This window comes from Cryptomeria japonica, chromosome 1 (genome assembly GCF_030272615.1).
Source record: "Cryptomeria japonica chromosome 1, Sugi_1.0, whole genome shotgun sequence".
Lineage (NCBI taxonomy): Eukaryota > Viridiplantae > Streptophyta > Pinopsida > Cupressales > Cupressaceae > Cryptomeria > Cryptomeria japonica.
Window position 1 is genome coordinate 427,435,211 of NC_081405.1, and position 15,616 is coordinate 427,450,826.

Sequence of the window (15,616 nt, forward strand, 5' to 3'; positions counted from 1 at the left end):
AGATAGAGAAAATTAATTTCTAATACTAAAGTCCTCGCTTCCAAATCAATTATAACTTCAATCATTTTGAGCCCTAGCTTGTGCTATATATCAATATTCTTAGAGAGTTCGCCTATGTAATACCTAAACACACTGAATCCTAGTTTGTACATAAGAAAGTATTTAATATATCTTTGCAGAGAGAACTATCGCAGAAGTCCTTTCTGTTTTCTCATTACATGTTAACAATGCGACAATCTAGCCATGACACTACATGGCATTTTCTCTAGAGTATCACTACCCGTAGCATTTGACATTATTAGAACTCAAATTTGACACTCAGCTTCATACTTGCCCTCAAAATCTGCATGTAACCTGAACTTGTATGGCTCATATATCAAGGACCAAGGAAGAGAGGGAAGCTTACAATATGTTATGAAAAGGAGCAAAAATTGTGTGCACAACATGCCCAGGATTTAGGATCCCCTTTCATGTTCCTAGCCAGCAAAGACCTACTGATTTCCCAGATTTACCACTTCAAAAAAAAAAGTGAATAGCCAGATCCTTCAAGGTAACTTGTCAGAAAAATGATTGGAATGAATATCAAGAACCAAGAAAGAGATGGAAGCTTAAAATATATAATAACAAGAAGCAAAAAGAATGCATGCAATATGAAGAGAGTTTAGAGACCCCTTTTTGTCATTAGCTAGCCTGGGCTCAGTGATGTCTCGGATTTGCCAATCAAAAAGAAAATATTTTGATTAGCCAAAACTTTCAAGGTGACTTGTTGGAAAATGATTGGTTAGATCTCAATCAAGGTTACTTGTGTAAAGAAGGATTTGCATAAGACTCTTGTCAAGATAACTTGTGCATTGATTTGATAATTAAAATTCCTAAGAACGACCTCTTATTAGATTGGTCCTTTCCACCAGCTAAAGACAATATTGTATGATTGCAAACAATAGTTTGCTTTGTCATTGTATGTATGAGTATTTGTTTGCTTTAGGATTTCAACTGGACATATAGATAAGATGTGGATTACAAAATTAATGATGCTTTGTGAATTTGAACATCAAGAGATTCCCATATTCGAACTTTGATCGGTGTATGTTTTAAACCTAATTGGTTTCAATCACTAAGTTTACATGATTTATATGTGGATATTATAATAGTCAAGAATTATTGTCTTCTATTTTCTCATCTTCATGCATTCAAGTGAAATATTTCTTAACAGTATTTAAAGAGTCCAATGAACGATTTCCCTCAAGCCATTTGTTTGGCAAGCAGCAACCATAGACCAACTTGAGAAGAGACAACTGCACAATGAACACAAGAATTGGAAATCATAAAGAATCTATATGAAAGACAAATAGAACACATGCAAAGAATGATGAAACTCATAACAAGACAAAATTGTACTATGCAAATACAAATTTGAAGTAAATTACAAAACATGTAAGTTAAATAAAAAAGAGAGGTATTTCTAAGGATATTAGCATACAAGTATAGACAAACTCCAATTACTCCAACAAAGAGACCAAAAAAAAAGTAAACTAGAAAATGTTGTTTAATAAAGATAAGGCATATTCATATGAAAAGGGTAAAGCGTTTGCAAGAGCTTGTTAACATTTCAATTTGTCACATTCGTAAAAACACAAAAAGGAATACTGTGTGAAGAAATCCTCCCATGAAATCAGCAGAGAAAGCTCCCTAATTTAATCAACTCCTAATATCTAAAACAAATAAACTAGATTGTTGCTTAAGTGCACTGTACAAATTGTCTTCTGTGAATTTTGCATGTAAACAAAATGCCTGAAAACAATATAGACCTATCATTTTGATCTAAGAGGTAGAAGCACGGAGCTGAAAGCACTTAGTAGGAGCACAGAGCTGAAAGTACTTATCTCACCACAAGGTTTCTATTTTGCAATTGAATAAATATATGAACTAGAAATATAACACTATTAAATGGCCAAAGCAAATATCAATGATTTAGAATTCACAATAAGATTGATTTGACAAATGATACATTTCACAAACACTATGAAACATAATGTGAGATCAAGGTCAACGTCCTTAAAACATTGCAAAGCTAATGATTAAAAACAGAGGACAATGTTAAGTAAAGTTGAACAAAATCTTCTTACTTCTTGAATCTTAGTACAATAAACTAACTTCCAGTTGAATGGGAATTCTTACAACACAAGCCAAACAAAAACTCTCATGTTTTGTTCTATGTGCACAAAGCACTTATTTAAAGCTATCTAAGAAAAAGCTTCTAGAAAAGTCATAATAATAAAATAATGTTTTAAAGCTGTTTTTAAAGAAAATCTTATCCCTATCTTTAAAACTAAGAAAATATAACACTTTTTGAGAAAAAATTTCTGAGATTATTAAATAAATATAGTTTTACTAAAATTAGTTCTCATCATTGCTCAAAAATAAACATGGATCAAAAATGGAAAATAACTATTTTGTATCATCAGCTTCTATCTCTATATTTGATTTGAATCATTTGAATGATCTAGAAATTCTAGTCACAATATTTTGTTCTTTTCTCCTTCCAAATTTACTTTATCCAAGAACTCTCCAATTTTGGTGAATGAAGGTTCTCAGGCTAAATCTTCCATATCCAACTGCCATTGCAAAAAACTTATATTGTTCATGTACAATATCTAATACTCTAGCAACTAGAGCCTACATTCTACAATGCTCAATGCAAGCATTATCAATTTATATATAGTGCTGACACTGAAGGCTGATCCTCCTAACTTTGGCATGACTAACTATTTGAAATTACTCTTCACTACATCCCAGTCGTTGATAAATGTGAAAGGCAAAGGTGTACAAAAACATAAATTATCCTGTTCTACAATCTTCAATTTCTCTATATTCTTAATTGTTTCCAGAGTGGGCTCCTGCAACTAAAATAGCACTTGACAATTGACAATTCATTTGAAATTTGATTACTTTCAAGATCAGTTATCACCTACTTCTTTGCGCTCTGTACTCATCAATATAATTTGCCAAAAGTATTCAATGTAATGTGCATGTGCATATTTGGAGCCAAGTCTCTTGACCTTAATGTCCTTGGAAATAAAAAACCTGCTGTTGTGATAGAATTTTAAATTCTAATCAGACAATTGCAGCACCCATGTTCTTTGCATCCATGGCATTTCCACACCTATATGGCAAAATCTACACCAGAAAAATAACTCCCAATAAATGGTTGTCTCAGCAATACCTATGTGCAACTGACAATACCCAATTGGAAGAATCTAATCACTTGGGTACCATGAAAGCCTATAAAGATATGAATGGTATCCACATATTTTGGTCTAAGTAAAGGTAGGAAACTAAATGAATTAATTTTCCAAACACATGATCACCACTTCAGCTTGATACATGATCCACTCATGGCTTTCGTTCTACAAATCTTTGACTATGAACATTGTAAAGACATCATTAGCTCTCTTGAAATGCTTCATCCCTTCTTGATACTCAAGTTGAATATACTTCAGCAAAAAGCGTCCTCCTGTCTAGATCTTCTTTAACCTTGTAAAGGCATTTTCCTACATCAATGAATAAACTAGATAGGGCACCACATGAAAATATGTAATGTCCCCTTCTTGCACCTAGTCAGTTTGTGGTTTCCATTAGCCTACTTCTTGATGTGGGAAATAGTACTGCTACTCTTTCGGTAAACACGGAATAGACTGTTGAGTATCCTATCATCTCTTGAATAAGGAAATCCCTAATGCTGTTCTGGATGATCAAAGGGGACAACCTCAAGGTTCCAACTATCAAGTCTTGACGGCTTAGGATAAGTCAAAAGTTAATGTGTTTTGTTGGTAAACATGAGGGGCCTTACAGATGCAACAAGCTGGCCTACAGCTAACGATGCTCTGAATTTCGAACTAGGGGGAAATAAAAGAAAAAGGATAGGGTTTAGGGATCCAATGGACAATGACAGTAATAGTTGAGGCTGCGGGTAGACAGATTTCAAATAAACTAACCCCTGCTTAACCAAAGCTATACTCACAACTCCACAGGGACATTGCCAGCTCCAAGGGAATGAAGAATTTTCAGACTGGAGGTACTCATTCAGGCACCCAACTCTGGCGCAGCCTGAGATAAACACCTACAATTGAACTAAGCACAATAAAAGGGTTCAAACTAACCATACACGGGGACCTACAATCAGCAAACCCCCAATGGTATAACCTGAAATCAAATCGGATACCCTCACATTTCACCATTAGAATCACTGATCATTAACTAAATCTAGTGAAAAAGAAACCATGCAAACAAAAGGGAACAAAATGACACACTAAACTTCAATATTTATTGATCTGTTGCAACTGCCATTACAACAATCTCTGTCCAGCAGTCCTATTCTACTCCTAATCTGCTAACTACTAAAACATCTAACTATCTAAATTTTCAAACCACTAAAATCTAACTATCTAATTTCCTAACCCTTTACAAAAGAGAGACACTAGCCTTTTATAGGTTTTACAATTTGAATCAAAGGCCAAGATTGACTGTATCCAATGGCTGTAATCTGCCTTCTAGAAGCCTGGCAACTTTAGCCCATACCTAGTAACTTCGCAACAGCTACTTTCAACCACTTTCTCAGCTACCGGCAACTGTTTGACATCATTTTTTGCCAAAAGACAAGACTTTTCTAGGCTCAACACAAATGAAGTAGCTGAGAAATAACTAACATGTGTCCCTTTTGTTTTGAATTGCATTAATGGGGGCCCACATGTAGGTATTTTACAATAAAGCCCTTCTGTTATTACAAGCAAATTGATTCTCTTTTGTTCCTAGTTGTGCATTTCTATTGCTGGATAATTTTGCAACATTCCGGGTGTCTGTTGTTTAGTCCTAAATGTATGGTTGGTGAATGAACAAATAACACAGTGTTTTCCACACATACCAAGTATTCATGTAACAGGACAGTCATACATCACAGCATAAATGACAATGATACTAGTTAGACCAGAAGAGTTATATCTTTATTTCGGTGTCCAGAATGTCCATACATAATCCCCCCTGCCAAGGTTCCAACCAAACAATATAAAGACCTGACGGTTGGTCAAGTTGCCAACCGTCACCAACTCCCAACTACCCAACAAGAACTTCTCAACGACAAACATAAACATAAACACAACATAACACACTTATAAATATTATTCTTACTAACATACGTTATTTACCCCTAACATTAGCCCCCCCAAAAACGTAGTCATCTTCCAGACGACTAAGACAATAAGAGCTGAAATATAAAACATAAACTAGGACCGAGAAGAGGGAGGAGGCATCCTTGTAGTGGTCAGAGAAGAAAGTTGTTGTCTGGTGTGAAGTCTTAGGTTCTTTTCTGCCAGCAGCTGTCGTTCTCATGCCTTCTTTACCATGTGGGCAACTTCCAAAAGTTTCTTATCTTTTTGCTCCATCTGTGAGGTACCATACTGGCACCTCACATCCCCTGCCTCATCTTTCTCCGCTGGTACCATACTAGCACCTGGCATACCAGTACCTGTTGGTATCGTACCAGTTCTCATTGGTACTATACCAAAACCTGCTAGTACCGTACCAGTACATGTGCTGGCACCATACCAGTTCCTACTGGCATCGTACCAGTTCATGTTGGCATCGTACCAGTACATGTTGTACCAGTTCTTGTTGGCACCGTACGAATTCATGTTGGTACTGTACCAGATCCTGTTGGCACCGTACCAGTACTTGTCGTATCGGTACATGTTGGCACCGTACCAATACCTATTGGCACCGTACCAGTTCATGTTGGCACCATACCAGTTCCTGCTGGCACCGTACCAGTACATGTCAATACTGTACGAGTTCTTGTCATACCAATTCTTGTTGGTACTATACCAATACCTGGTGGAGCCGTACCAGTACATGTTGGAACCATACCAGTACATGTTGGAGATGTACCAATACCTGTTGATGTTGCACCAGTACCTATTAGAGTCGTACCAGTACTTGTTGGAGTCGTACCAGTACATGCTAAAGATGTACCAGTACTTGTTGGAGTCGTACTAGTACCTACTGACACTGTACCAGTACCTATTGATGTTGTACCAGTACCTTTTTGGTACCGTACCAATGTCTTTCGTACCAGAATCTGGATATATCGTACCAATTCCTTGCTCGACCATTGTGTCTTTTCTTGGTATGGCCTCCCCTGCCACTGTCTTGTCTATCGTACTGGTACCCTCCGTGGTTTCTGACGCCAGTACTGGTTTCTGTGGCAATGATATCCGCCGCTGTGCTGGTGGTTCCCCTTCATTGATTTTTCGGAACAACACCCCTACTGGTCATACGTCCCCCACAGGGCTGGCCACCGTAAGTGCTTCCTGTGGTACCAAGTGTGCCGAAGATAATTTGGAAGGTGTGATCTTTACCCTTGTACTCTTCCATTGTGCCCGTAACCTTCCGTGTTGATCCTCCTCTTCCTCCTCTTCCTATCGTTGCGACTCTGCTTCCCCTTCATCCTTCGAAACTGTGTGAGGTGCCATATGAAACCCCTCATCACCACTTTCCTGCTCCTCAGTCTCTTTTGCCTCCTCAGAATCCTTTGCGCTGCTGGCATCTTCGACCTCTACGGATGTGTCCAACTTTCTTCTCCCTTTGGCTGGCTGCGCGGTGTCACCTAGTGTCTCCAGGTGAGTATAGTAGTACATGGTAGGTTTATTCGGTTCCACCCGTCCGTGCGGTTCGAAGGTTCCCCACATTTCTGGTGGTACTTGCAGGCGTCTGGCATCCAGGAATAGGCTAATAGCATGATGGCACATGTAGAATGTCTTGTGTTCCAGCTTGAAAAAAACATGAATTCGTTCTGCCAGAAGTTGTCCTTCGAGCCTAGTACCAGTGATCGTTGTACCAGTACCTGAACATGTCGTACTAGCACCTGCTAGTACCGTACCAATTCTTGTTGGAATTGTACCAATTCCTATTGGAATCGTACCAATACCTGTTGGTACTGTACTAGTGCTCATCGTACCAATACTTGAACATGTCGTACTAGTACCAATTCCCTGTACGGGGACCTCATTTTTCCCTGGTGCGGCCTCCTTTGCCATTGTCTGGTCTGCCATACTGGTACGGACCATTGGACCAACTGCTACCTCTACACTGTATAGATTAACTCGTGCACTTCCGCTCCCTGGTCATACAACCTCTTCAACCTATGCCAACTCTTCACTTAGCTCCACATGGATGGCACAAATCTCTGCACAGATACCCTCAAACTTTTTATACAATTGCTTCGTGCGTGTACGAACGCCGCGAAGGAGGGGATTGTACGGATCCTGCATGTACGGTATGTTTGTTTTCTGACTGTACAGTCTTTCTCCTTTATCCGCTGGTAGTCGTACAAAATCGTACGACTTAGTTTCAGGTGGGTGCAATGTTCCATCATACGATATTCCTCCCCTTGCAAGTCGTACACCGTACGGGCTATGCTAGTCTCCCTTCTTTGCTGACCATACGTCATACAGATAAGTCAAACACTGCCAGTCTCCCTTCTTTATCGACCGTACGCCGTACAAACAACTCAAACACTCCCTTGACTGGCGTACGCCGTACGAGTGATCCAATACGGGATTCTTGTCATCCCCTACAAGTATCACCTGCGGATCCTCGTCCTTGCCTAGATTGATTTTTCTCACATCCCTTTCCTCGTACTTGATGGGTTTGTCTCGTTCAAACTGGTGGGCTAGTGTGTCATCCACCCATGCCATTCCCTCCTGGTACCTACCGTACTCCTAGGGAAATGACTGCTCTTCCATACCGCCACTTGATTCCCCAATTTCGCATATTTGCAGCATGTGGCAATCCGGGTGGAAGACCTCGTAGTCCTCCATCTGACAATGGAAGAGTCCAGCCAGCAAACTAGTTCCATCGTCAGAGCATCCATCCAGTTCCAGCACTCCTTCGTTGGGTTCCTTCCCTCCTTTGTCTCCTTCGGAACCCCACTCCCATCTATTTGAGTCATCGGAGTCGGAGTCAGATGACGCGAGCTCTTCATTGACTGATTGATTCCTCAGGTCAATCACATACTTATGGCCTTCACTTTCAATTGAGAGTGTATTCTTCTTCCAGTTATGATTGGCTCTAGCCATGATCAGCCAACCCCTTCCCAAGAGGGCATCGTATGCTTTTCTTTCCAGTGGAATGACTACGAAATCCAAAATGAATTGTTGTGTCCCAATCACTACCTTTTGTGCCATGACTGTACCAAGAGGTTTGATACCGTGTTGGTCTCCACCAACGAGATGGAATGTCGGTGGCCAGAGAGTAGGCTTGCCAAGGCTTCTCCATGTTTCCTCCAGTAGTATGTTGACTCCAAACCCGCCATCCACAATTGTGTTTGTGAGCTTTTGTCCCATTATGTCCATCTCCACCACGACAGGTTTTCGTCCAATGCTTACTGTGAGTAGCATAGGGTCCATGGCGTTCAAACCATGTTCCTTCACCGGAGCCATACTATGTGGTTTTGTCATCATCCAGTGTTCCTGGCCGACGATGGTGTCACCGGCTGCATTCGTCAGGGCCATCCTCAACTATGGCATGGTCTGTAGAAGGTCGGATACTCGTACAAGTATTGTGGTCTGTAACATCTGCTTAATGATAGTTTTCTCCGATCCTGACCGGAGAGGTGTACTGGCAGCCGGGTGCAAGGCCCTCTGCTCTTCTGCCATCACCCGATCGATATCCGCCTTGGCTTCCTGTAGCCTTTCCTTCTCCGTGCGAGGATCAGGGTACATGGCTTTTTTGTTTTGCAATCTTGTGATTGCCAATACACCTTCCCTCGATCCTTCCACCTCCAGCATATTCACCCTTTTTTGCCTTGGACAGTCTATGTCCTCATGATTCCCTGGAACACACCATTTGCATAGCAAACTTCCTGCGTCACCCCCGTTTTGACATTCCCGGGCAAAGTGACCCCATTCGTTGCACTTTCTACATTGAATCATGGGTTGTCCCTTCGCATCGTATTGAATTCTACTCCTTGGCGTAAAATTATTGGACATGTTGTTACCCCGTCGATTGTTCCTGTACCCTCCAGGAGAGGCGTCAAAGTTTGCTGCCGGCTTCAGAGGTGTTGCTGACGGTGTGACTTGGTCAGGTTGGGCGTAGAGGCGTCAAAGATATGTCCCTGCTAGTTAGGGATCACTATCCTCCAAAAACAAATTGTTAGAATACAATAGACATATAAATATATATATATATATATATATATATATATATATATATTCTAAATAACCACTGAATTTTAACATACTTAATTACATAATCATCATTTTCATCTAAAAAAAAGGATACGAATGCCATACAAAGTATGTCCTTACGCGGCCGTGAAGCTCGCCTTCTTGGAACCTATCTTGGTTCCAAGCCCTCCAGGAAGTCAAAGGTGAATTCGACTCCTGTCTTGAATGTAATTTCTTACATCCAAGCCTCCAGGAAATCGAAGGTTATTTCGATTCCTGTCTTGGGTGCAACCTCTTGCACCCAAGCCCTCCAAGGAAGACCATGAGTCATTCCTTGCCTTGAGTGATGCATCCCATCACCCAAGTCCTCGGAGTGGACCGGCCAGATCCATCTCCTCTTGGTTGAATTTAATCAACCAAGCCCTACATATGCATATCAATAATCAGTATATATACTGCCCTAGGGATTTCATAATCCCTTCCTTAGACTAAAGGAGTTTCCTCCTTATAGCCTCCATCATGGTTTTACATTTGTATTTATAATGCACTTTGAAGATTTAGTACTATTTAATTTTCTAATCTACATTTTATGTTAACATGTATTCCTGATGTATACTTTAACATATATTCATATTAAATGTACCCTATCATTGTTGACATATTCCTTAATCATTCCTTATGAACAGATTAGTATATTAATTAATTGTATTCCTTAATATACACGTGTTTAATGCCTTAACATAATCTTACTACTATTCATTGAAATGTACTTTAATTAATATTAACATATTAATTATCATCCTTAATTAATGCACAATGAAACATATATTAATTAACATTAACATCTATTAAGTATCATACCTAATTAATATTTAATGAAATATACAATGGTTACTAATCCCATATATTAATTCATACTAATATATTAATTTATAATATATTTACCTTACCTCTTACCTGCTGGTCTCGCGGTCTGCTCCTGGTTGCTCTCCCGTATTCCTCTTTCTTTCTCCTTTCCTTGCGGTGACTGCTTTCCTTTATATCCTTGTGAAGGGATGTGAACCCCCACGATCCCCTTCCACACCAAGGGGTGCGGTGGCAATCACAGCCCATGCTGCGATTACCATCGCACCTCTTGGTGCGGGGAAATCGGGGGGTGGCTTTTTTTAAATAATAATATTAAATCTGTTTTAATGTTTAAACGTAATGCTTTGGTTTATTTGCTTTAATAAAACGTAATACTTTTTTTGTTTTATTTGTTATATATTAAAATAACACTTCTTTTATTAATTAAAATATATGATATTTTAATTAATTCTTTTCTTAAATGTATTTCCTCTTCAATATAATACTTATTATATTAAATGTATTTCAATCTATTTAATATAATACTTATTTTAAATATATTTCCTCTTTTTAATAGAATACTTATTTTAAATATATTTCCTCTTTTTAATAGTTATTTACATAACTTTATATCAGGGGCTGATGCGGGTTTATCACAGTCCCTCTGTCTCAATTTTGCTTGTCCTCAAGCATCTTTAGGTCTTCCTCCTTTTCCCAAGTAGCATCTTGGTTTGGGAGATTCTTCCATTTAATCAGGTGTTCGGTAACGGTTCTGTTCCTGAGCTCTTTCTGTCGTGTATCTAGAATGATCTCGGGGTACAAGGTGAGTTTCCCTTCATCATCTAGGGGTGGTAATTCCTTGCAAGGAGCCAAGTGATGCCCAAGAACCTTTTTGAGTCGGGAGACGTGGAACACATTATGTATTTTACTGTCCTTAGGAAGTTCTATTTCATAAGCTACTTCCCCAACCCTTCGAATTACCTCATAGGGTCCGTAGAACCGTGGTTTCAATTTTTCAGCCCCATTCTTCTTGAGGGAGGATTGCTTATATGGTTGTAGCCTTAAAAACACGAAGTCTCCGGCCTCAAAAGTCCTTTCTGAACGCTTCTTGTCTGCGTAGATCTTTTGTTGGTTTTGGGCTTGCTGTAAATTCTCTTTCAAGGCCTTCATGATATCCCTACTTTGTTGAATGAAATCTTGTGCTTTGGGCACTTTGCTTTCTTGGTTTATTAGTTCACCAAAACTTGTGGCCTCATAGCCGTACAAGGCTTGGAAAGGGCTCATCCCGATTGACATGTGGTGTGTTGTGTTGTAGCAATGTTCTCCTAGGTGTAACCACTTGATCCAGGCGGTCTGTTGCCCTGTAACATAGTTCCTTAGGTAGCCCTCTATCCATTTGTTCACTATTTCAGTTTGCCCATCAGTTTGAGGGTGGTAACTGGTGCTAGGGGTCAAAATCGTTCCTGCCATTCTGAAGAGTTCCTGCCAGAATTGACTAATAAACTTGCTATCTCTGTCACTGACAATATTCAGGGGGAGTCCATGGAGTCTGAAAATCTCCTTGAAGAATAAATCGGCTATTTGGTGGGCTTTGTATTCAGTGGAGACTGCAAAGAAGTGGGCATATTTTGTGAGTCTATCTACTACCACAAAGATGCTATCTTTACCTTGTGTCCTTGGCAATCCTGTTATGAAGTCCATCGATATGCTCTCCCATTTCTGTTTGGGAATAGGTAATGGTTGAAGTAATCCGGCTGGGTGAGTGAGTTCTGTTTTATTGAGTTGACATGTTAGGCACTCTTGTACATATTTTTGGATATCTCTCTTCTGGTCTTTCCATGCATATTTCTCCCTGATGTTTTTATAAGTTTTATAATATCCTTGGTGTCCGGACAAGGGGTTATCATGGAATTCTTTTAGGAGTTTGTTCTTGAACTTGGTTTGAGGGGTCAAGTATATCCTTCCGTTATATAATATGAGGCCTCCTTTAACTTGGAAGTCTTCATTGGGGAGGTTTCCCTTTAAGATTCCCTTTGTTTGTGGATCTTGGTTGTATTCATTAAGGATTTCTTCCTTCCGATCTCTTAAGATGCTGGTAAAGGCATTGAGGTGGGCTCTGCGGGACAATGCATCTGCTGCCTTGTTATTCACCCCTTTCACATATTCTATATCGAAGTCATAGGCTTGTATTTTGCTCACCCATTTTTGTTGCCTATCATTGAGGTCTCTTTGGCTCAGGAAGAAGTGTAGACTGTTATGATCAGTTTTCACACTGAATTTCCCACAGACGAGGTATTGGCGAAATTTGGCTAAGGCATGCGTTATGGCTAGCATCTCTTTGTCATAGATAGAGTAGTGTCTCTATGCTTCGGTGAGTTTACGACTCTCAAAAGCTAGGGGGTGTTTCTTTTGCATGAGGACTGCCCCAATTCCCTCCCTGGATGCATCACATTGAAGCTCAAAAGGTATAGAAAAGTCAGGAATGGCCAATATGGGACATGAGCTCATGGTTATCTTAAGTTGTTCGAAGGCTTGTTGGGCTTGGTCATTCCATGTGAAGGCTCCTTTCTTCGTTAGGTCGGTGAGGGGTGCTGCTATTTTGGAGAAACTTTTTACAAAACGTCTATAGTAGCTGCATAGTCCCACAAACCCTCTTAATTGTGTTAAGGTTCTAGGGATGGGCCATTCCTTGATGGCTTTGATTTTTTCCTCATCCACACTTACTCCTACTTCACTAATTTTGTGTCCTAGGTATATGATTTCTTTCATCCCAAATTCACATTTGGAGGCTTTAGCATATAAGGATTCAGTTTCAAGAATATTTAATACCTCTTCGATGTGTCGGAGATGTTCTTCCCATGTCTTGTTGTAAATGAGTATATCATCGAAGAAGATTAGAAGAAACTTCCTCAACTGTTGCCTGAATGTATGATTCATGCATGCCTGAAAGGTGGCCGGTGCGTTAGTGAGGCCAAATGGTAGAACCAAAAATTCGAAATGTCCATAGTGACATCTGAATGCGGTCTTGGGGATGTCTTCCTTCCTCATTCTGATCTGGTGGTACCCTGACCTTAGATTGATTTTAGAGAAATATTTTGCCCCGTGAAGTTCATCCATTAGTTCATCAATTCTTGGGATAGGATATCCATTCTTTATAGTCTTTTTATTCAAGGCTCGGTAATCTATGCACATCCTCATCGTACCGTCTTTTTTCTTGACCAATACTACTGAAGAAGCAAAAGGGCTGCTGCTTGGTTGGATGTGTCCCATTTCTAGTAATTCTTTTATGGTTTTTTCGATCTCTTCTTTGAATTTGTGTGGGTGGCGGTAAGGAGTGATAATTACCGGTTTTGCTCCTTCTTCTAGTTCAATGGAATGCTCAAATCCCCTTTTTGGTGGTAGTCCTGGAGGGATGTCTTCAAAGACCTTTTTGTGTCTCCTAAGGATGGGTTGTATATCACTCTGAATGTTTTGACCTTCGGATTGAGATTTATCCAAGATCATACATTGAGCGATCCACTCTCCTTGATCATGTCGAAGAATCTTCTCCATTTTATTGCAAGATACTATTTTTGGAGAACCGTCGGGAATTCCTTTTAATGTTATCTCCCTCCCTTCATGTTGGAAACATATCTCTCGATTTGGACTATCCATGGTGAATCGTCCCAATGAATTTATCCATGGCATTCCCAAAATGATGTCATTCTCTAGGTTCACCACGAAGAAGTTCCTCATAATTGTATGTCCCCCTAGGGTGACTTCCAATTGAGGGATAACTTTAGTGCATTTGTCTATGACTCCGTTGCCCATAATCACTTCAAATCCTTCAAATTCTTGAGTTTTTAATCTTCTCTTTGCTGCCAAGTGTTTGCTAATGAAGTCATGTGATGCTCCTGTGTCCACTAACGCAATTACTTTCTGTCCCTTGATAGTTCATTTGAGCTTGAAGCACCTATTTTCACTCCCTTGAGTGATGACTGCCAACGTGCTTGGTTCATTGTTTTCAAATCTGGCTCTTTTGTATGGTCTTTCCTCACCCTGTATTTCTTCTGTGTTATTTAGCTGTCCTCTTTTACATTCATGGCCTCTCCCCCATGGGGCTTTGCATTTGAAACATAACCCCTTCTCCACCAAGTTGTCTCTCTCCTTACATTGGTGATTGTAACTCCAAGGTTTTTTGCACAAGCAGTAGGGTTTTTATCTGCAGTCATTCTGGTGTCCTTCATTCCTATATGGTGTTTTGGTTGAGGTATTCTTGGGAGCACTAAATTCAACCATTCTAGTTTTTTTGATGGCTTCTCCTAAGTTCTGTGGTTCCAGGGGTTTCACAAAATTCTTAATAGAGTCTTTTAGGCCTTCTAAGAACATGTAGGTGAGCCTCTTCTGGGATAGGTCAGGAACCATTACTGACAAGTTTTGGAATTGGTCTATATAATCTTCAATGGTTCCTACTTGTTTAAGGTGTGTTAACTCTTGGAAGTACCATTCGGAGTCCTTCTGGTCGAATCGGCTAATGAGCCTTTGTGTGAACTCATTGTAGGTGGCGACATTTTCCTGTCCTAGGGTAATGAGACCATTATGCCACCAATTATGGACGGTTTCGGTCAAATGTAGTATGGCAAATTTAATAGCATCTCCTTCAGTCATGGGGCTGTATGAAAGATAGGTGTCTAGTTTTTGTACCCAAGCTTGGGCGACATCCTTCCTTGTCCCATCAAAGCATGGTAGGGACATTTTGTTGACTTTAGCTTTAAGGTCATTACCCATAGGTTTTCTCCTTCTACCTTCACTAGTTTTGGATTCACAGAAGTCCCTGAAGGACACTACTCTCTGAACTTCTGGCTCTAACCTAGCATAAATTTGGGCGATTTCTTCTACCCCAAGTGTGGCTAGTTCCTCTTCTTCCCTTACATGTTCCTCTCTAGGTAGAAATTCGGGCATTGTTTGTCTAGAACTCTGAGGAGACTATTCGTTATCAGCGTGATTAGAGTGTATCTCTCTCCTATGGTTTTGCATATCTCTATTGTTGCTATTTGTACTTTGGATGATTAATTGGCTCATTCTTTCGAATTTCTCGTTGGTCTGTTCCATGAAGTTCTGAAGTTGTTTGGCCAATTGATCAGCCATTGCCTTTGCTCCTTTCTTTCTCTGATACGTGATCATAAACTAAGAACCCTTCCCACAGGTTGGCAGGATTATGCTCTGATACCACTGTAATGTCCCTGCTAGTTAGGGATCACTATCCTCCAAAAACAAATTGTTAGAATACAATAGACATATAAATATATATATATATATATATATATAATCTAAATTGCCACTAAATTTTAACATACTTAATTACATAATCATCATTTTCATCTAAAAAAAAGGATACGAATGCCATACAAAGTATGTCCTTACGCGGCCGTGAAGCTCGCCTTCTTGGAACCTATCTTGGTTCCAAGCCCTCCAGGAAGTCGAAGGTGAATTCAACTCCTGTCTTGAATGTAATTTCTTACATCCAAGCCTCCAGGAAATCGAAGGTTATTTCGATTCCTGTCTTGGGTGCA

General features: G+C 39.8%; 1 protein-coding gene across 4 annotated transcripts in view; it reads right to left on the bottom strand.

Moving 5' to 3' along the window:
- Positions 1-15,616, bottom strand: part of LOC131065083 (pantothenate kinase 2) — a 345,145-nt gene that overhangs the window by 212,315 nt on the left and 117,214 nt on the right. For 3 of the 4 annotated variants that reach the window (XM_057999509.2, XM_057999495.2, XM_057999488.2), the window contains one exon: positions 1,212-1,295. The exons of the other annotated variant lie outside the window; for it this stretch is intronic. In XM_057999509.2, the coding sequence (XP_057855492.2) occupies positions 1,212-1,295 (84 nt within the window). The remainder of the gene's footprint in view (positions 1-1,211; positions 1,296-15,616) is intronic. 4 annotated transcript variants of the gene reach the window in all.